This window comes from Suricata suricatta, chromosome 11 (genome assembly GCF_006229205.1).
Source record: "Suricata suricatta isolate VVHF042 chromosome 11, meerkat_22Aug2017_6uvM2_HiC, whole genome shotgun sequence".
In the NCBI taxonomy this organism is placed as follows: domain Eukaryota; kingdom Metazoa; phylum Chordata; class Mammalia; order Carnivora; family Herpestidae; genus Suricata; species Suricata suricatta.
Window position 1 is genome coordinate 16,961,203 of NC_043710.1, and position 22,097 is coordinate 16,983,299.

At 47.6% G+C, this 22,097-nt stretch overlaps 1 protein-coding gene and 1 long non-coding RNA gene across 3 annotated transcripts in view; one reads left to right on the forward strand and one right to left on the reverse strand.

The window, feature by feature from the left end:
• CRY2 (cryptochrome circadian regulator 2) overlaps positions 1-11,051 on the reverse strand; it is a 32,775-nt gene extending 21,724 nt beyond the window's left edge. For both annotated transcript variants that reach the window (XM_029957129.1, XM_029957130.1), the window contains exons 1-3: positions 10,823-11,051; positions 3,357-3,465; positions 354-496 (exon numbers count right to left, since the gene is read on the reverse strand). In XM_029957129.1, the coding sequence (XP_029812989.1) occupies positions 354-496; positions 3,357-3,465; positions 10,823-11,037 (467 nt within the window). In that variant the 5' untranslated portion in view covers positions 11,038-11,051. The remainder of the gene's footprint in view (positions 1-353; positions 497-3,356; positions 3,466-10,822) is intronic.
• A 948-nt stretch (positions 11,052-11,999) lies between these two features.
• On the forward strand, positions 12,000-14,509 carry LOC115306607. The gene is made up of 2 exons (XR_003915385.1): positions 12,000-12,126; positions 14,289-14,509. It is a non-coding gene; the product is annotated as an uncharacterized LOC115306607 (long non-coding RNA).
• The last annotated feature ends 7,588 nt before the right edge of the window (positions 14,510-22,097 follow it).

Genomic DNA, 22,097 nt, shown 5'->3' on the forward strand with positions numbered 1-22,097 from the left:
AGGAGAAGAGAGCTGACTCAGGAAGGTCACCAGGTGGGGTCTACTGAGGTCAGAGGGCAGCCTCTTAGGAGCAGGACACAGGCGGGAGCAGATCTATGAAGATCCTGCACGGGGACCCTCCCTGCCTCCAGCCCTTGGCCCCCGTGAGCCTCTTTGCACCCAAATCGGGTATAGCTCTTTGTCATCTGTTCCACAGGCCCCAACTCTGGCCCGTTCTCTTCCAGATTCTAGAAAATGCCACACCTCATGTGCCAGGTGGCCCTATTGGTAAACCGCCCAGAGTTCTGTTCAGCAAGGGCCCAGGACCACCAACTCCCATAACTGGCAAGTCGAGACCCGGCCCCACTTCTCACCTGTCCAGGTCATAGAGAGTGTGAGAGTTTTCCGTCACCACCTCCACACCGGCCTCCTTGGCCATCTTCATGATGGCCGCATCACGTTCTTTCCCAAAAGGTTCGGAGTCATATTCAAAGGTCAAGCGGGTCACCCCCCATTCCTGCGGGGACAGAGTCTGTTATGCTAAACACCCTCGGGGGAGGAAAATGAAGCTGAGAGCTGTGCTCCTTCCTGAGAGGAAATAAACATGGGAACCCGTCAGGACAGGCTGCAGAACAAACTAGGGACAAAGGTTTGAACTGGAAAGCCAACAATCGGAGGTTCAGGAGAGGAGGTTCAGGGTTGAGGAGAGCAGGCCTTGAGGCGAGGCTAATAGCATGGTGACAGTGGAGCCCGAGACTGGTGGAATCAAGGGAGAGGTGGGCAGGCCCGTCCGCTTGCTGCGTCCTGGGGGTAGGAGAATGCAGCAAGAAGCTATAAATACAACGCTCCCACGGGAGGCCCTCGTCCCAGAAAGAGGCACTGACTCACTGGTGCAGATAGCGGGGACTGGATCCCTACTGCCTTCCGCCCAGCATGCCTTCCCCAGAGCTCGTCAGGGCCCCGCAAACCTCTGGCTCGGTTTTCTCGGCAGACTTGTGCTATGTGAAGTGTCCTAATGGTTTCCACAGCAACACTTCTGAGGCCAGTAGCAAACAGAGCTAAAAGGCTCTGTCTAGCTCTGGCTCTCAGAAAGTCGGGGAAGGAGGGGCAATACTTAGTCCAGAGGTCAGAGAAATCAGACCAGAGGGGCCACATGTTAAAAAAGAAGGGAATTCTTTTCCAAGCCTTTAGTTTTTTCCTAGTAGAATTTTCTAGATTTCCTTGCAATGCTGGGGCAAAGCTGATCCAGTAAAAGGTTGTACAGATAACTCACAGAAAGCCCTAGAACATGACTAGCAAGAAGAAATCCACATTCCAACCAAAGTTGCTGGCCACGGTTTCTTAAAACTCTAAATCCCCAGGGCAAATGTCCTATCCATAAGGGACCCGACTCAGCCCTGTCTGTGGTGTGGGTCCTGAGAGGGCTGACTAGCCCTCATTTAGGAGAACAGCACAAAGCATTTATTGAGCCCTTGCTCTGAGCCAGCTACTATGCTTGGTAATTCATATTGATGACACTGCTAAATACTCGTAACTCGGTGGATAGTACTGAGAGATTATTAGATGCCACCTCCTCCAAGCAGCCTTCCCTGACCTTCTCTCTCAATAGGACTTTCCGGCACCTTGCCCTTTTTCCATCACAGCACTGACCACATAGCAATGAAGTTGCCCATTACTGGGCTGTTTCCCATAGTGGAGTGTGAGCTCTCAGAGAAAAAACCATGATGTCTCATACATCATTACCCGAGTCCCTAGCAGGGTGCCTAGGACATAGTAGAAGCTCAATAAATATGGAGTAGTCACCTCTTATCTGAAGGGGGTGTGTTCCAAGACCGCCAGTGGATGCCTGAAGCTGCAGATAGGACGGAACCCTGCCTACAGTGCTGGTTTTTCCTCCACGTACTTACTTATGATACAGTTTAATTTGTAAGTCAGGCACAGTACATTAACACAACGGTAACTAATAATAAAACAGAATAATTATAAAATATACTATAATAAAAGTTATGTGGATGTGGACTCTCTCTTCAAGTACCTTGTTGTACTGGACCCACCCTTCTCTTTGTGATGGGGTGAAAGGGTAAAGTGCCTACATGAGGAGATGGAGTGAGCAGAATGATGCAGCGTTAGGTGACTAATGACCTTCTGACTCTATGTCCGAAGGAGGGGCATCTGCTTCCAGATGACAGCTGACAGCGAGTAACTAAACCCGCGCATTGGGGGAGGGAGGCTATTACATCCCGAAGGACCGCATGAATGATCGACCTGAATTTCTGGGCTATTGCTGGGTTGGTCTGTGAGGTGCTAGAGGAGGGGAGACAGGGGACACAAGGCAGAGCGAGGACAGGCAGGTGTGTGTGATGGTGTGGTGGTCAAGAACACAGATCTGGAGTCCGAGAGCGGGGCTCAAATCTCAGATCGTCACTTCTCAGCTCATGACCGTGAAGTTATTGTTCCGTCGTCCGCAGAACAGGGCCAGCGGCACATACTCTGAGGGCGGCCATGTGAATTAATGCTTGTACAACGCTTACTTGGAGCGGTGCTTGACTCACAGTCTGCCCTCAGTGAGCACTGGCTATGTTCAGCACCGTGTGATCTGTGTGGGCACGGGTGTGGGATGCGCGGAGGTGAAGTGGATGAGGAGGTGTTTATTAAGTTGCTTGTCTTGACCTGAGACCTTCCCTCTGGTCTTTCCTCCCAGGAAGGGCAGGGAAGGGAGCTGGGGTGGAAAGGGGCAGGAAAACAATCTGCCCTGCTGAGCGTGAGGATGGACTGTCCCAGAGCCCTCTGTCCATGGGCACTTCTGCTTCTGTTTGGACCTTGAAATGTGCTTTATAAAGAGAGGGGTTGGGGGCGGAGGGGAACAGGACTGGCTACCTGACACAGCAGACAGAGGCCCACATGGTACTCAAATGAAGATTTTCACCAATCATTTGCCCCCGGGGAGGCAGGGCCCTCCCTCAAAAGGGCTGGTTTTTTCCCCCCCAATAAGCAGCACATAGCAAGAGAGGAAACACCCTGTGCTAAAAAGGAAAACTTGTCCTCAAACTCCTGGCAAAGGAAGAGCCCTAATAAATCTTGCTGGCTTGAGCCAAGACAGCATCCAAGGAAGCCAGCGGCATCCGGGGTGGAATAACTTGCCACATCCCTTGTCTGGACTGAGCTGGGAACTTTCCAACAAGACAGTGGTTTCATAGAATTTGTCCTTTAACACAGTTTCCATCCTGTCGGCAAGCTGATCGGCTCTGCTCCCAGCCTCCCGGGAGGCGGCAGTCCGAGCGCGGGACCGGGTCCATTTGAACAGCACCTCATGTAGTCTGTGGGGACGCTCTGGAGGATACAATCTCACCATCTTCGCTAGGACTCGGCACACGTACCTTGAATAGCCTTGGGAACACGTCAGCGGGCTGTCCCCGGACTACAAACAGGCGAGAGTTCAGTTTCCTCAAGCTCGTATCCAAATCTTCCAGAGACTGAAGCAGGAACCTGCAGAGCCCACACAGGCCTTTTAGACGGAACATAATGGAGAGGCATTCTTCTCCCCAACAAAGCAGGGAGAGGCTGCTACGCTATGCTGAGCGAGCGGCATCATTAGTGCCGGGACCAGAGAGACCTGGGCACTGCTCCAGCCACGACTTAACCTGTTTAGCTTTTTTCTTCTAATCTGGAACATGGAGCTGATGTTGGTACTGAGCTAAAAGTGCCAAGAAAAGAAAATCAAATAATGCATGAGGAACATTTAGTGCAGTGCCTGGCTTACAGGAGACCTGGGACGACCGTGAGCCGCTCCTGCGCTGGCGGTTCAGCTGCGATCTGAGGGAAGTCACTTATTCCCTCTCCGCCCATCATAAGGCCGCGGTGACAATCAAAAGGGAGAGGAAGGGAGAAAGCCGTCTCTAAAACAGGAGCAATACTGTGCTGTGGAAGCCCGAGGTCCCACAGAGCGGAACAGGACCGCCAGAGCCCTGGCGGATCCTACCTCCCCCCGCCCATCGGACCCCTGCCTCCGTGCATTCGTGCTCCGGGCTGCATAGATGGCTACTGCCGCACTCCCACCGCCTGGGCGGCCCCCCGTTCTCTGGGTTTCGTTTGGCAGGTGGTTCATTCTCTAGGCCTCTGGCCACCAGAGTCTCACCCCAAGAGAGAGAAGGCCTTAGAAGGCACTTCTCTATACGATAGCCTCATATGCTCTGTGGGTGTGGGGACCCAGTCTTGAGAGCTGGATCACCGCAGGGAAGGAAAAAGCATTTGCTGAGTGCCTTCAATGTTGTGTTTATTATTATTATTATTATGTGACCATAAACATTTATTTACTGTTCAGTTGGGCACAACCACCTTTCTGAGAAATCTATCAATACCTTTTTATGACACGTGTTTTATTTTTAATTTTTTGAGTTTATTTAATTTTTTTTTTTTAGTAATCTCTATACTCAACGTGGGGCTTGAACTCACAACCCTGAGATCAAGAGTTGCATGCCAGCCAGGCACCCCTGACATGTGTTTTATTTTTATATTAAGTGAAATCAACATTTTAAACAGATAACTATGTAATTCAAAATTCAAGTTATAAAAAGGTACACAGTAAAAAGCCTCCCTTTTATCCATGAGGAATTTAATTAATTCCCCTCCACAGAGACAAATAATATCATCGTGTTATTATGCTTTTATGCTTATTATTATTATTAAAAAGCTGTTATGCTTTTTAACATTTTCTTTTTAATGTTCTCAATACATTTTGAAAAGAAATATCTTCATTTTATAGATGAGGAAAACGGGACACTGAGAGGATAAGTAATTTGCCTACAATCATAACGATTCAGTGACAAAGCAGGACAGGAAGCTGTGTCCCATTTCGAAAGCCTTTTAGTGACACACTCGACAGGATCCCATGGGCTGAGATGCGGCCAGACCTTGTGTGTCTGGAATCCCTCTCTCTGACAAACACAAACGGACTACAAGTAACCCACTGACATTCTGATCTTCCTCAGGAACTAAGCCCGTCAGGTCAGCCTGGCTCGCAGATGCCCCTGCTGTCTACATTTTGGTATCTCCCGCCCATCGTGGTCCGTGATGGAAATCACTAGATTTTGTTTTGAACACAATGAAAACCTCCTCTGCACACACATCACGCACTCTGACTACTGCAGGCTTAGAGAAGCAGCCTCTGTTCCCAGGCTGCCAACCAGAACCGGTCCCCACTGATGCATCTGACGTCTACGACATGACACTCCCATGGCAGCGGATGCCACAGACCCGCATTCCAGCATGAGCAGAGTCCTGGGCTCAGCCCAAAGCATCATGCCAACCAGCATGAGGCTCTCCAAGGCGACGGGAGGGGAGACTGTTGCTTCATGCAAACCCAAAGCTCCGCCTCTGTGAATGCCTGTTTTTGAAAAACTGACACCTTCCAAAAAGGAAAGCTAAGCCGGGAGTGACGCACTTGTGTCGGCCTCCTCCCAGGCCGCACCGCTCCTCCCAAGAGGAACCTATGAGAGACTCATGCAAGGGGCCTCGTGCCGCCTGGAGCTTCCCCCCCCTCCACCAGGGAGAATGCCAGGAGGTAACCGGAGACCTAAATCCCACCACCGCAGGGCAGAGGGTCCTCCATCTGGGCCCCCAGGAATGCCCCTGCCGTGCACTTCCCTGGGCTCCTCCTTACAGGCCACCAGGCTGCACAGGCTTTAATTTGAAGCTATAAATAAGGCTGACATGTACATGAAAGTCAGCAACCGGATGCTTCTACAGAACTTTATTTCTAGACCTCACTTACTAAAAGGAGAGATTCTTTGCAGCATCTCTCAAGTAAGATAACCCCATGAGGGCCCTTTCCTTCTGTGACAAGAGAAGTCTACAGCTGAAGCAGAAGGCCCAATGTTCAACTCAGCAACCGAATGATAATAATGAATAACAGCACCAACTAACATTTGATGAGCATTTACCATGAACCCAACACCAGTCTACTTATTTTACATGCATTATCTCATTGAATTCCCAAACTGACCTACGAGGTAGATACCATCATTATTCCCATTTTACAGACGCGGAAACTGAGGCACAGAGTGATGAAGTAATTTGCCCAGTATCATACACCTACCAAGTGGCCAGAATTCAAACCAGGCAGTGCGGCTCAGTGTCTGCTTTCTTAACCACCAGGTCCTTCTCGACCAGGACTTCCCATCAGAGCACTGGGGCTGTGCTGTCAAAGACGCAGCCATCAAGGAGAAAGCCAACACCATTGCTACCAGATCCCTGCTCCTTGGAGGATCAATGGCTGTGAATCTCCCAGAAGCCAGATACACTGGACCTCCAGGATCAGAATCTGCATTTTAGCGAGGGCCCCTGCTGATTCCTTTGCACACTAAAGCTTCACAAGCATTGTTCTAGAAAGCTGACCTAATCATCCAGCTTCTGTTTACAAGCTGCCTCTCTTTGCTTCTAATTTGTTTCTACTAAACTTTCTCTTTTTGAGAACCTGGTCGCTGCCTCTTTTTTGGTGCCCTAGATATACTTTGTTACTTCCAGCTTCCCTCCTGAGTCCAGCCCTACAGGGCTTCTCCAGGAAGGAGGTTTCAGGATGGCCTCCCTAAGAGGCAACAGGCCCCCAGGAGCCCCAGCCTCCAGGGCTGAGAAGGAGAGGCCACTGCTACGTGGCCAGCTTGCCAGGTGCCCGCTTTGCGGAACAGGGAGCAGCGCTGCTACTGGGCAAAGGCTCGCTGGGGCAGGTGTGTGCATTCTTCCGCGCGAGAGAATTTTGGGCCTTCTGCCCTCCCTTAGAGCCCTCCTCTCCACGTGGCCAGCTTCCCTTTACTCCAATGAGGGTGGACGCTGAAGAAAACCGGCCTGTGCGCTGCAGACAGTGGTGTTTGCGCCTGGCAGTTCGCCCTTGGCAGCTCCAGGCTGAGCTCACATGGCCAAAATTTAGAGCACATGGTCCTGTGTGAGCAGTTGAAGCTCACCCTTAGGATCAGACAACATGTGCAACTGAACTGTTATTACGTAAGTGCTCTGGAGCTAGAGGCAGACAGAACTGGAGAAGACCAAATGGGGATTTCCAAAAATACAGCAAGGACTCTGCAATTCGGGGACTCCATGGGGCTAGCGCTTTAGAATAAGCAGATTTTTAGAGAAGACCTTCCCCAGAGATGGCAGATTCTGTGTTGAGGAATCTTTTATTTGTTGTTAACAGGAGGAGGGAGGCTGACAGTGAACTCTTTTTTGGGTCCAGATTATTGCCCCTGACCAAGTTTCTCTGCTTCAAGCCAAGGTTATCTAACTATAGGATGATATCATAGGCCTGCCCAGACTGACTACTGAGGATATTAATAGAAATAAATTTATCCTAAGTCAGAGAGTATAAGCCCCATGGAAAAGGAGAACTCAAACCCCACAGTCTGCAGCAGGGACTGATCTCTTAAGTATCACTCTGAAATTAGGAAAGAATAGATTTATTTTTATCTAAGACAAAGATGAAGGTTTTAATCCCTTTTGGCAAATGGAAACACCTCCTCTGCAGCGGAATGGTAAAGTGACTTGCTTGGGTCCCAGTGAGACAAGCGCTCAGAGGAACTCACGCTTCTCCCGCAGTCTCCCCCAGTAGACTACAGTTCTCATCCCTGCCTGCTGGCTGAGGTCCAGGAAAGCAGCAGCTACGACAGTCTAACAGTGATGAGCTCCCAGCACTGGGATGAGAGACACACTTGTTCTCACCGGGCATCCCGGGGAGGTTCCAGTGCACCTCATTTATTAATTCGGAATGGTATGGGCTTTTATTGTATTTCTACCAACTCCCCCAGTTCCAGGAGCTCCTGAACGCAGGTGCAGCACAGAGCTAGGGAGAAAGTGATTTAAATAAAGGGTTCAGTGAATCGTTGCCAACCCTCGATCTAAGTTGCAGGAGCAAGAGGAAGGCAATACCCATTTTTAAATCTAGAAGCTGATAACCAACCCCCCCTTTTTTGAGTGGTCCTCACTGCAGAACCTCCTTCCAAACGCAGCATACTGAAGGAAGGTGGGGCTGGGGAAAATGGCAGAGGGTTTAGCCAACTGGTGCTTGACAAAAAAAGTCCTGAGATTTATTGAGCTACAAATTCGCCCATCAACTTCCCACTGCCACCAAGGCAAGGAGTCTGCTAGCCTTTCTGCTATACTAATAAACATACAGATTTCTTGGTGGCCTTTCTCTGTTCTACTTTACTCTTAGAAAGTGCCATTCATGGTTTGTTTTAAATCTGATTCATCTGCTGAAAAATGCTATGCAGGAGTAGGTGTAGGAAGTGCAGGAGGAGAGCAGACATCTCAGATCCTGACTCCCCCACCCCATCCCCCTTGCAGATGGCCCACGGCCCACCCTTGCTAGGCAGCCTTCTCCCAGGCAGCCTGCACAGCGGTTCTCCCAGATCCACAGCAGGAAGGTTACACATATTGAAGTTATGCAGAGGGCTGGCTCCTCCACCCCCGCCCCCGGCCCCCCACCGTGTGTGTAAAACAGTCGCCGCTCTGCCCTGCATCTGATCATGGAGCAAAGGGTATGGTGGGGGTGGCAGCAGCGCGTCTGTTTGCAGGTCCAGAAGCAGTTACCATATTCGATCTGTTTGGTGTTTTTTCACCTCTTCCTCCGGAGTGCCAAAGCTAATTAGCCTCCCTGCCAATGCACTGCAGCACATTTCCCAAGCTGTCGGGCTCCAGTCTGTGTTTCTCAGGCTTCGCTGCACACGAGAGCTTTAACAACCCTAACGCCCAGGCTGTAACCTAGAACCGTTAAATCAGAACTGGGGGAGGAAGAAGTCCAGGCATCTGTTCAAGACCCTTTCATGATCCCTATGCGCAGCAAGACCGAGGCTGCCCTCGTCTGTCCCCCTATTTTATTTATTTCATGGCATCCAGTCCTACTAAATTACGGCTGTTTACTTGACTTCCTTTGTGGAAATGCAGGCTCCAGGAGCTCTGGACAGCGCGACGGCTGGCTCACTGCTATGTCCCCAGCAGCACCCAGAGCGGTGCCTGGCAGATCTTAGCCACTTACTAAGTGTCCCTGTTCAGTTGATATCTGCATTCCTACACGGCCTTTGACTTCGGGATCTGACTCAGGCATGTGAGCTGCCTCATTCCTCTTCTCCTTCACTTGCTCCAAAGCACAATCACAAAAGAGTGACCCACAAAAATCCATACACACCTAGTTCCTAGCAAATCTGAGTTTAATCAGCAACAGAGGTTTTGGTGTTGGGTTTTAACCTCCACAACCACTTAGGAGTCAGCAGTCTTATGTGATGCCCCCCCCAAACCCAATTAAAAAAAAAACAAGACCAAACCTCCTTCATGACCCTGTAATGAGCAGGTAGTTGGACTGTATTTACTCTGCTCTAATGGGCACGCTGCCATAAGGAGAGGGGCAAAGTCTGAGGCCTGGTTTAATGTCCGTGCTAGGGATCGGTGTGCCAGGATGTTTGTCAAACCCAGCATCCTATCTATAGAAACTGGAGCAGAAGCAGAGCAATAGAACAGCCTGAAAACTGTGTGGGCAGGCTCTCCACAGGACTATCTTTAGTCATTCTCTCTACATAAATGGGGCAGGAGGGGGCATTTAATAGCCCCATTGCTAGGGGCACTCACTCTCCTCGCAGGGCACACGCCTTGGAGAGGAAAAGAATGGGGCACCGACAGCCAGTGCACCTTGGGGATAATGCTGCCCACCCGTGCAACAAGCCACAAGCCAACATTCCCCAGAGCAACACAAACAAACCAAGGGACGGTGGCTGGGTGTTTTAAAGAGAGACGAGCACACGATGTCTCAACGCTTCTTGGTTTTAAACAAGGGCTACTGAGAAAAGACATCAGCTGCTTATCTATTAATCCTTTCCCATGATTCTGTCGGCTGCATTTCCTGGGAATCCTCAAAGAGGGGGCTCCTTGATATCACAGCTATCCTGCTCCCTAGCCTCGGTACATTGGTTGATAAAAGTCTAATCTACAGTGGCTCAACCGCCCTTTAAAATTAATCTCATGAGAAGAGGAGGAAAGAAGTGACACTTTGGTTCCTTTTTCTTTCTTTCTTTTTTTTTCCCTTAGCAAGCTCATAGCTAGTGGCTGAGGGAATTCTCCAAAATGGGTTTCAGTACTGCTCTCTAGCTCAGGACACAAAGTGTCTCGAACTGGACAAGCCCTTGGTGTCTTTATAATAAAGGGCAGACTGCACCTGCCGTATCTAATGCTCAGCCAGAGTCTCTAGACACGTCCAGAGGCAGGAGGGAGGGAAATCAGGTTGAGTGAAAGGACGGACTCAAGCAAACCAGTTTAGAGATGACCTTCAGAAGCCCAGCAATGAGCTCCTTACTTGAAGAATGCCAGAGCACCTGCTGTGCTACCGACTCAGAAACCCGTTCCTGCCCTCACTTCACAGTGTGTCCTTTCTTCCCCTCCTAGAGCACACCCCTAAGAGTCCTGCTCTGCCACTCGCTGGCTGCCAAGTCTGTGGGCAGGCCAGCTTGTGTCTTTAGGCCTTGGGAGTCCCTGATCAATGGGGAGCATGATCCCTGTCCCGCAGGAATGCAGTGGGGCCCCAACGGGGCTAACACACAGTGTGAACGCGGCTGTCCGAGGTCGAGCCCTGGCCCACCCAGGCCATTACGAAGATGACTAATTGCTTCCCCAGTCCCGGCTTCTCGCCTCTGGAAACCCGGCTCCGTCTCCCTGTCTCACACCTCCCGCCGGGGTCTTATGGCCTTGGGGACTGAGAGGCATTGCCTCCCTGTCGGTGGGGCGGAAGCGACTCTGGTTGTTCGCCGGGCGCCCTCGAGGCCAGGCCGCTGCCCCCCCGGGCCCGCGCCCCCTCTCTGGGCCCCCTTACCTCCAACGATTGATCCCCACTGAGGAGGAGGCCGCGAACCAAGGGTCCAGGATGTAAACGCAGCGTACGCAGCGCGCCCCGCGCACGGCCGCCAGCAGCGCAGGGTTGTCGTGGAGCCGGAGCCCTTTGCGGAACCAATGCACCGAGGAGGCGCCATCCGCTCCGGCTGCCGGCGCCGGGGCCGTCGCTGCCGCCGTCACCACAGTCGCCGCCATCACTGCCAGGACTGCTCAGGTCTCTGCCGCTCCGCCCCCGTCGGCGCCGCGGGCCCCACCCCTGGTCCGCCCAGTGACCTATGACGCCGCCGCTCCTCTCTGTGGCCCCGCCCCCAGGGTCCTAGAGTCCCTGTGCCATTGGTTGGGTGCCTCCGCCGGGCGATTGGCCCAGAGACGCCGAGTCCGGCACCGCCCCCTCACGTTCCTACCATGTGTCGGTCGGCCGCATTGGAGGCTGCGGGCTGGGCTGGTGACGCAGGCTGGAGATCCCTGGGGAGGTCTGGGCGTGGAAGGAGTCTCGTGGGATTGTGGATCTCTTACATGCGTCCTATTCTAAGCTTGCCGCTGGAGGCGGATTGGGCTGGTGGAGAATTGCTGTCACTCCAGTGACTTAACCAGCATCATCCTCTTCTACCTGTATTCCATCATCTGCAATATTCTACTACAACGACCATTTATTGAGTACATTTTATGTACCAAGCAACGTGATAATATCCTTACATAGATTCTCTCATTCACTATTCTTAACTCAAACCGATTATATTCATTCAACAGACCTCACTGAAGGAGGTGTTATTATTCTCATTTTAGAGACAGAGAAATCTGGGGCTGCCACCATGGAGTGGCTTGCTATGTACCACAACGCTAATAAAAGGATCCCACGCAGATGATTCTGAATCCGAAGCTTCTCCTTTTATCCACAAAGCTATACTTTTATCTTTGTGGAGCTCTTTGGCATTTGCAAGTGATAGACTCTAAAGAGGGAGGAGGGGTGCCCTGATGTGCAGCAGTGGAGGAATTGGGAGTAGAGACTGGCAATGTGGAGGATGTGGATAGAGATAGTAATTATGCCATGAGATGAATTTTTCTTTTTGTTCTATGTTTAGTAGAACATAGAACAATGGTGCCTCTGTGCTCACAAAGCACTGAACTGGATTCTGTGTGGGATTCAGAGATATGGAAGACACTGTCTCCACTCCTCGCCTCGGGAGCCCAGTGGAGCCCTCTTATTCTTCTGGAGTCTAGCATTGACCTTGCTGATAGACTGATTGAATGGCAAGAGAAGCATATGAACACCTGCAGTGAAGTGTTGGTGATGGACTAAAATAGCCTAATTAGGCTGGGGCTCTGTGGTTATCAAGTGAAGAGTTTGTTTGGATTTGGCCTTAGGTTGTGTCCATACTCACATCCCTTCCTGAATCTGGGAATGAGTAATGAAATTCTCAGCAATTTAGTTGGCATTAATTGGCACAACTCTACAAATCACGGAGTTGTTGCAATCCTAGGTCCTTATTTCCAGGGCTTTGCGTACGCTGTTCCTTCAAGCCTGAATTACTTTAACTTCAGCTTGTCCTGTGTCACTGCTCAGTACAGATGTCACTTTCTTGCTGTCCGGTCCTAGCTTGTGTAGTGTCTATGTCATTATGTGCCTTCTTCTTGTCACTCTGGCTTTAGTACATGGTACTAGAATTTATTACTTGTCTTTCTGTGCCACTTGACTATCAACTCCTGGAGCGCAGGGACCATGGCTTATTTACAGTTGAATTTTTAGAGTTTAGCTCAGTGTTTGGCACTTAGTGATTGAGTGGTTGAGAATGACCTGAGGAAAAGTTGAGCAGAAACTAGTCTCTGTTGGCAGAAACTCTGTTGGCAGATAGACCTTAAAGGTCTATCCAGTCCTGATCTTCTCCCAGAGAGTAGAAGGAAATAGTTCTTTCCCTTAACCTCTTTTTCTCCGCGGAATTCCTGTGATATTATCTGTATAGACTGTGGGTCCATGACGTCAGGAACTGTGCTTTTTTTGCTCATCAGTGTATTCCCAGCACTAGTCTGGGACCTGATGTGTGGTAGTTGCTCAATAAATATTTGATGAATGATTGAATGTCATTTGTCTCTATCTATTAGGCTATCATGACAGTGCAGTATAATGGTTAAGCCCAACATCTTGCACATTTGGAGGGGCTGAGTTCAAATTCTGATTCTGCTTTTCTTCTGTGTGATCTTGGGTAAACTCGTTGATTTACCTGTTCCTCACTTTCTTAACATATACAACAGGGATGATCATAGTAGTGAGGCTGTAGTAAGTATTTAATAAGAATCAGCTACTATTTTTTTCTAAACAGCAGGATCTGTGTCTGCTTTTGTCTTCCTTGCAACACTGGCTCTTGGTCTTACACATGATGAACACTCCATAAGTTGCTGAGTGAATAAAAGATTTCAACCAGTTTTTAAAAGACCTCAAAATTATGCCAATAATGAAAAACAAACCGAAAAAGTAATTATTACCAATCCCCCAAACCAAACAGATCAATTTTTTAAAATCTTCATGTTGCCTTCTAAACTTCGATCCATAAACATTTTTTTAGTAATCAAAGCAGAGGGGCAATGTTGCATATGTTTTTAAACAAAATATTAAGTATATTCTATATTGCTATGTCATTGTCCTTGTGTTTGTTCAACAATCCATCAAGTTGATAAAGAGGAATTATTTTATTGAAAGATTGGGTATGGTTTTAGTATAATAACAGGGTAATATTCAAGAATCAATCAGGAAGTAAATCTGGCACTGCATAGAATACTGGAGTGCAAAGTCCACTTTTGGATTTTACACTTTAAAAGGGACGAGGAGAAGCCAAAGAGAGATCAAAGAAACCTGTAGATTGCTAGGGAGGTGAAACGTAAATCGTGTACTGTTGTATCTTTGAGAGAAACGAGAATGAGGGCTGACCTCATAGCTAGCTATACACCTGGTAATTTACAAGCATCTCTGAGAGTGGTTGCCATGGATGCCAAACAGTTGCTCCTTGTTTCCATTAGGGATAGGCGGAAAGAATCTAGTTTAAAAAAAAAAAAAGAAAGAAAGAATCTAGTTTATGCCGGCAAGAGTAAGAGATTTAAGGAGGGGCTTAGTATACATCAGTGGTTTAGTAATGAGACAAATTAATCAAGTAGTGACTTTACGACAGGTTTCTTTCTTCACTGAAGATATTTAAGAAGACAGCAATCAGTCCTGTGTTTTTTTGTTGTTGTTGCTGTAGTAGTCTTGCATGGAGACTGGATTGGGCAACTTTTTATATTCTCTTGGACAGCGCTTTGTGTAAATATTTGATGATTGGTTGAAAGGTAACTAGGGGCGGGAGAGGACGGCCCCGTGCGTTTAAGTTACCCGCGCTCTCTAGTGGTGGGACTGGGAAAGAAGCGGCTGTGTGGGCTGAGCAAGGAGCATCAGGGCCCTCCCTCCCTCCCTTCAGTTGCAGGACCCACAATGTGTGCAGCGGCCGCATTCCTGTTGCCAAGATTTCTCACAAAGCCTATTTTGATGTTCTTTGAACCCTTTGTCTGGAGAAGCTGTAAAACTTCCAGAGATGTATAGACCGAGAAGTGAGACAAAGAATTCTTTCGTAAGACATGGGATGTATCAACCATAAATGAAAAGATGGATAAATTGAACTACATTAAAATTATGAACTAATTTTGTGGTCATTTTTCTTAGTTGAAGTATAGTGGACGTGCAATATTACATTAGTTTCCGGTGTAGAGCATAGTGATTTGACATTTCTGTACATCACGCAGGGCCCACAACAGTACATGTAGTTACCACCTGTCACCATGTAAAGTTATTATAGTATTATTGACTATACTCCTTATGCTTTTCCTCCGTCCTTTTTCAGTTTATAACTGAAGTGTGTACCTCTTAATTCCCTTCACCTGTGTGGTCCACTCACCGTATCACCCTCCCCTCTGGCAATCACCGGTTTGTTCTCTGTATTTATGAGGTCTGTTTCTGGTTTTGTTTGGCTGTTTGCTTTGTTATGAACTTCTGTTTATCAAAAAACATTATTCAGAAAGTGAAAAGGCAAACCACAGAGTGAGATAAGATTGTTATAACACTTAAAATTCTTCTTCTTCTTCTTTTTTTTTTTTTTTTTTGGTAACACTTAAAATTCTTAAAGAGCTTAGTTCCAGAATAAAAAAGAAAAAAGAGACGGGCAACCCAACATGAAGCTAAGTCAGACGTGAACAGGTGCCTTCTCCCCCATGAGGGATATGCAAGTGGCCAATGGACACATGAAAAGGTGCTCACCTGCGTTAGTTCATTGGGGAAATACAAATAAAAACTATAAGATATCACTAGAAACCCACTAAAATGGGTAAAGTTAAAAGGACTGACAAAACCAAGTTTGGGGCAAGGTGTAGGCAATCAAAACACTCATACACTGCTGTTGCGAGTGTAAACGGATATAATCACTTCGGAAAACTATGTGGTGTTATACACTAAATTTGAAAAACCAAATACCCTACAGATTGCAAACAATATACCCTGTGACCTGGCAATTTATTTTATTTAAGTTGGTTTATTTATTTTTGAGAGAGAATGAGCAAAGGAGGGACAGAGAGAGGGGGACAGAGGATCTAAAGTGGGCTCTGCTCTGATAGCCTAAAGCCCAATGTGGGGCTCCAACTCAGGAACAATGAGATCATGACCTGAGCTGAAGTCAGATGCTCAGCTGACTAAGCCACCCTGGTGCCCCTATAACCCAACAATTTAATTCCTAGCATGTTCTGGGGCACCTGGGTGACTTAGTTGAGCCTCTGACTTCAGCTCAGGTCATGATCTCATGGCTGGTGAGTTCGAGCCCCGAGCTGGGCTCTGTGCTGACAGCTCAGAGCCTGGAGCCTGCTTCGGATTCTGTGTCTCCCTCTGTCTCCCCTCTCCCACTCACGCTCCACCTTTCTCTCTCAAATATAAATAAACATTAAAATTAAAATCAATGAAATGATTAAAAATTTGTTTTAAATTTTTAAAAATTAATTTAAGACAATTGACGATTAAAATTAATAAATTTTTATTCATTAAAATTAATGAATAAAAATTAACATAACAAAAAATAAACATTATTTAACATTAATTAAAGATTAATAAACATTCTGCTAGCACATACCTAGCAGAAATTTGGGCACATGTACACCAAAAGACATTGTCAAAAGTTCAAAATAGCCAAAGTAAAACCAATGAATCACTGAAGTAGTAATTAGTAAAAATGTATTGTGCAGACAGCAAAAAGACAGCTTCCGCAGCAGAGCAGTCAGAACGGAGGGTGGAATGAGGCTCAGGGGTAAATTGTCATAAAGCTGTTTATACAGTGAGAACTGTGACTGTTTATTCTCTGTGATTGGTTACAACATTACAATTTTCATCGGGTTACCCCGTATTAACCTTGGGAAACAGTTCAACTTTTGCTTATCACTTCCAGAGGCAGAAGCAAGACACAATCCAGGTCATGGGAGTGCAAAATAAGCTACATTAAGTTTTGTCTGCATAACTAAACTGGTTCCATCATGCTCAGGGAAGCTTCAAGGCTGATCTCTGTCTGTCCTCCATTTTAACTCCACATTCATAGCAGTGGTGTTATTAGTAATAGTCCTAAACCAAAAGTGCGATCAAATGTCTCTAAGCAGTAGAATGGATACAAAAATGATGGTGCATTCAAACAAAAGAAGACTATACAGCAATTACAATGAAGAAAACATAGCTGCATAAAATAACAGGGATGAATCTAATACAATGTTTTAAAAGATTTTATTTTTAAGTAATCTCTACACCCAACATGGGGCTCAGACTTACAACTCCGAAATCAAGAGGTGAATGCTCTACTGACTGAGCCAGCCAGGTGCCACCAATCTCACAAATTGAATATTGAACAAAAGAAGCTGGACACAAAAATATCCACCATATAAAGTCCACAACCTGGCAAAACTAATATATGTTGTCAGTAGCCAAGGACCCAAATGTCCGTCATCTGACGGATGGATATGCAAATGTGGTATCTCCATACAAAGGCATAGCACTTGGCAATAAAAAAATAAGGGCGTAGAGGGATGCTTGGCTGGCTCGGTTGGATAGTCATCCATTGGACTCTTGTTTCAGCTCAGGTCACCATCTCGCTGTCCTGAGATGGAGCCCCGTGTCTGGCTCCAAGCTGGGGCTGGAACCTGCATAAGATTCCCTCTCTCTCTCTCTCTCTTCCTCTCCTTCTGCCCCTCCCCTGTTCATGTGCACACACACTCTCAATAAAATGGAATACTGATAGGTGGTTCACCACCAATGAACCTTGAAAACATCTTGCTAAGTTGAAAGATACTAGTTACTAAGTACCACACATTGTAGGATTCCATTTATTTATTTATTTATTTGAGAGAGTGTTGGCAGGGGACAGGGGTAGAGGGAGAGAGACAGAGAATCTTAAGCGGTCTCCAGGCCCAGCATAGAGCCGGACACGGGGCTTCATCTCACAACTGTGAGATCGTGATCTGAGCTGAGACAAAAGTCCAGCGCTTTACCTATGGAGCCACCCAGGTGCCCCTCTGGTAAGTCATTTTTAAATGTAGAAGAATAAAGTGCTAGGGGCACCTGGGAGACTCAGTTGGTTAAGCACCCGTTTTTGGCTCAGGTCATGATCCCACGGTTTGTGAGTTCGAGCCCGCGTCAGGCTCTGTGCTGATAGCTTGGTGCCTGCTTTCGATTCTGTGTCTCCCTCTCTCTCTCTGCTTTTCCCCTGCTCATGTTCTCTTTCTTTCTCTCTCTCTCAAAAATAAATAAACATAAAAAAATAAAGTGCTAGAAATGGAACCTTCCTTCTCAAGGACATTGGAGATTGGATCTCTTTGTGAATGAAGGATCCTTATGTTTGCCTTATATGAGATGGAATATACTTTCCAATGGGGGTGGGATGCAGGGCGGTAGAAGGGCTCAAATAGCCACCACCCTGTGCCCCAGACCCCTTGGGGGTGAGTCAAGCTGGGAACCTGTGTGTATATGACCTTGGTCCAACTCCTGATGGTGTTAGGAAATTAAAACCTTTGTGTTAGCTTAAGCAAAAAGCAAACATACATTGGAACATTCTATGGGACCCCAGGGCCCAAGAGGCATCCTGCTTTACCAGAACTGAAATAGAATTGTTAAAGCCACTGGATACAGGGCAGCCATCTCCTTCTGTTTCCCTCTTTCTCTGGGATCCCATGGTCTTCTCTTCAGAATTTTCTCTATTTTCTTTCTCTGAAGACCAGTCTTCTCTGTGGGCTCTGGGTACATGTACAAAGTCAAACATGGCTACCCCATAAATTTTGGCTACATCTAGAGAGGACTACCAGTATCTTTCTGATCCTGATTCAGGAATGGCAATGTTCTTAGGACATTGGTCCTGTCAGCAGGGACAGGGGACAGGAGCCTGTGGCCCAAAAGTGGAGTGAGGGCACATTTCCATGAGTGAGGAGGGGGTCTTGGAGTTGGAGGATTGTGCGCTAAGCAGACTTTAATTATGCCTTGGAAACATTGCACTTGCTTATGTGGGTATTACTCATTCACCGGGCAAGGCTGACCAAGTGCTTTCTGGGCCAGGCTCTAAGAAGGTTCTCGAATACACAGGGTTGAGTTAGACCTGATTCTTGCCCTTTGAGAAACTTTCAAGGTAGTGAAGGAAACCACCATATTAACATTTTTTTCTTGTAATAAGTTTCATGAGAAATATAGAGTTTTGTGCAAACTAAGATCGTAAGATCACAGAGGAATGTTATGAGCGAAGATTTGTTGAGCTTTGCTCTGTGCCAGTCACAGTTGGATTATCCCTTGCCATACCCTGTAAAGCAGGGTCTGTTATTGTCACCCTTATTTTAGCAATTATCCTTATTTGCTGATGGGGAAACAGGCGTGGAGGGGCTGAGCACCCTCTGAGTGACAGCCAGGAAGTGGGGGACAAGGATTCCAACACAGAAGGTCTTCTCACTCCATCTGCAGAGATTTTAGAAAATACCAAAGAATTATACGTCAACTATATTTCTTTTTTCTTAACATTTACTTAATTTTGAGAGACAGAAACAGAGCATGAGTGGGGGAGGAACAGACACACACACACACACACACACACACACACACACACACGCACGCCGCACACAGAATCTGAAGCAGGCTCCAGGCTCTGAGCTGTCAGCACAGAGCCCGACGCGGGGCTCGAACTCACAGATTGTGAGATCATGACCCGAACCAAAGTTGGACGTTCAACTAACTGAGCCACCCAGGTGCCCCTCTCAATTATATTTCGATAAAAAAAAGAAAGAATAAAACTACTTTAAATTTAAATTATAAAAAAAAAGCAAGCTATGAAATAATATGTATGTGATGATCCTATCTCATTTACCTATTTTTTTGGGAAAAGGTTACATGTATCTCTGAACTTATAAAAACAAAGAAATAATGATTCCGGAACACACATTAAAAGGTAATAGGTGTGGGGCGCCTGGGTGGCTCAGTCAGTCAAGTGTTGGGCTCTTGGTTTGCGCTCAGGTCGCGATCTTGCGGTTACTGGCATTGAGCTGCACCCATGGTTGGGCTCTGTGCTGACAGCATGGAGCCTGCCTGGCACACTCTCCCCTCTCTTGGTCTCTCTCCCATTTGCATGCTGTCTCTCAAAATAAATTAAAAAAATAAAACTTAAAAAGTAAAAGGTAATAGGAGTCAACATTGGGGAGAGTGACAGAATTGTGTTTTCAGGATGGGCTAGTGGGGCGGGGGAGGCGGTTGGGTAGAGGACGTAGATCCTACATTTCTATACCATTTGAATGTTTAAAATATGCATCATTTGATTTGTGGTTAATTGGTAACTTTTTTCCAAAAGATATTAAGTTAACGAATTAGCTCAAAAAAGAAAAAATGCCAAAGACAATGTCCAGTCCTCATGCCAAAGTAAGATCCTTGGTGAAAGACTTCTTATCAGGGGATGAGGACTTTGCCTTCCTCGGCTCCCACCACCTTACTCCCAGAAGCCGCACAGCCCTGCCTCCTTCTGCAGAGAGAGAAGAAGACATGGCAGCGGTAAAGCCCTTCCCAGACCCGCCAGAAACAAGACTCCAGCCTCTTTAGTGGAGGTTCTCAAATGCAAGTGTTCCTCAGTGTCTAAAATGCAGATTCCCTGCAGGGTCTGGACTCACAAAGTCTAGGGCAAAACCCGGGGATTTGCATTTTGAACCCCACTGAACCCCACGTGCAGCCCTAAGATGTAGGTGGTTCTGCATGGAGCACGCTCTAGAAAATACTGCTGTAAGCCACAGGGTGGGGCATTCTGGGTCCCCAGGGCTCGGAGACCCCTCCCTCAAGTGAGGGGGGACAAGCAAATCACACTGAGGGGGGGGCTATTGTGTTTCCCAGGGCCTCCTGACAGCACCACAACACTGACACGCAGGAGGAGACACACTAGGACCTGGGGAGCCCTGGCTGGGGGAGGGAGAGGAGACCAGCGCCCAGGGGAGCCCTCTCCCTCTGGCTTGGGCACAGCTGGGGAAGAGACCACGGTAATGAGAACGCATAATAACATGTGGGGGGCTTGTCCTGTTCTAGTTCCTCTACTAAGCGACCTATGCAAATATACTTAAGATCTTATTTATTCTTAGAAAAACCAATGAAGTTGATATTATGGAGGAGGAAGTTGGGGAGGTTGAAGAGCCACGAGTTGAACCTAAATCTGGCTGACCCAGCGAAATTAACCATTGCACTGAGACTAGTCCGCACGGGTAGTTAGAGGCCCCGTGGAAGCTGGGGTTCCAGGAGCCGGTCCATTCGTGACAGCGGGATTCCAACCCCTGAGGAAGATGTTACACACGGGTTGGTGATCATTATTAGAATCCATCTTCTTCAAATGCTAGAGAGATCCTAGCCCACCCACAGTGTGATATGACCATGGGAGGGAGGTCCCATGGGATGGGCCTGGGTCCCTTGGGGGCTTTAATGGGATTTGGAGTCAGGTAGACCTAGATTCAAATCCCAACTCGGATTCCTGCTGTGTGACCTGGGGCAAGTTACTTAACTTCTCTGGGCTGCAGTCTCCTTATCTATAAAACAGGTATAATAATCTTCCTTCCATCTCAGGCAATTGCAAAAATTATGTCTGCTAAACCCTGGAAGGTGCCCTGTACCGTGCACGGTAAACAGAAGACTCTCACCCAGTGATGGTTTGGACTACTGATTTTATTATTATTGGCTCAGGTGCATGCTTATCTCAATCTTGGCGTTTTGAACCAGATGATTCTTTGTTGTGGGGGCTGTCCTGAACATTCCTGGCTTCTGTCCACTAGTTGCAATAACAGCCCCTCAGCCATGACAGCCACATGTCCTCTGAAAGCAATATCCCCTCCCCCCAGCTGAGAACCACTGAACAAGGAGTAAGGCATGAGAGCCCCTTCAAAGGAAGCAATCTTGGATTCAAAACATCTGGCCCCAAAGAGAGGCCTGACTTGGTGGAGGTCAGAAACAGAGGGAAAGGATGTGTGTTCAGGGTTACGGAGCAGAGTCACACTGGGGGGCCCCAGCTGAGAAGAGAAGGGGTGGGCTCTGAGCAGAAGGGGCCAGAAACCCCCAGAGATGATGGAGCCCGCTGCCACACCTGGGCTTTTCTTTCTTTCTTCAGCAGAATTTTGTTTTTCCAATTGTGAAAGGATACAAGCACATTTTAGACAATTTAGAAAGTCCACTTTCCATAAAATGAAGATCTCAAGTACTCCCAGCATTTCACAAGGGAGTCTGAGTGCTCATTCCCTCTCTTCGATCAGAAATATTTATTGAGCGCTCACTGTATGCAGATGCTGTCCAGGTCCTAGATGTCCTGGGGGGTGGTCTGTGTGGACCCCTGGGGTCTATTGGTCTCTTCCAGAGGCCCCTCCCTGGGAGGATCTGCACAGCCTCCTGGCCTTGGCTCCTGGACCTGGATCTTTCTGGAATCTGCCCACTTCTCTCCATCTTGGAGGTCTTGCTTGCATTGCTCCAGCCCCCTTGCCGTCCTCTGACAGTGCTCTTGCTTGCTTTCTACGCACCAGCTGCTCTAGTGTTCAGTTTACTGTTTCTCTTTATTTAGTTTTTTTTTTAATGGGGTAGACATAACTTAATATAGCATTTTTTATTTTTAAGTGTACAGTTCAGAGCCCTTCAGTCCCTTCACGATGCTGTGTGACCGTCACCACCACTACCCTTTCCAGTACTTTACAAACCATCCCGGACAGAAACTCTGTCCCTG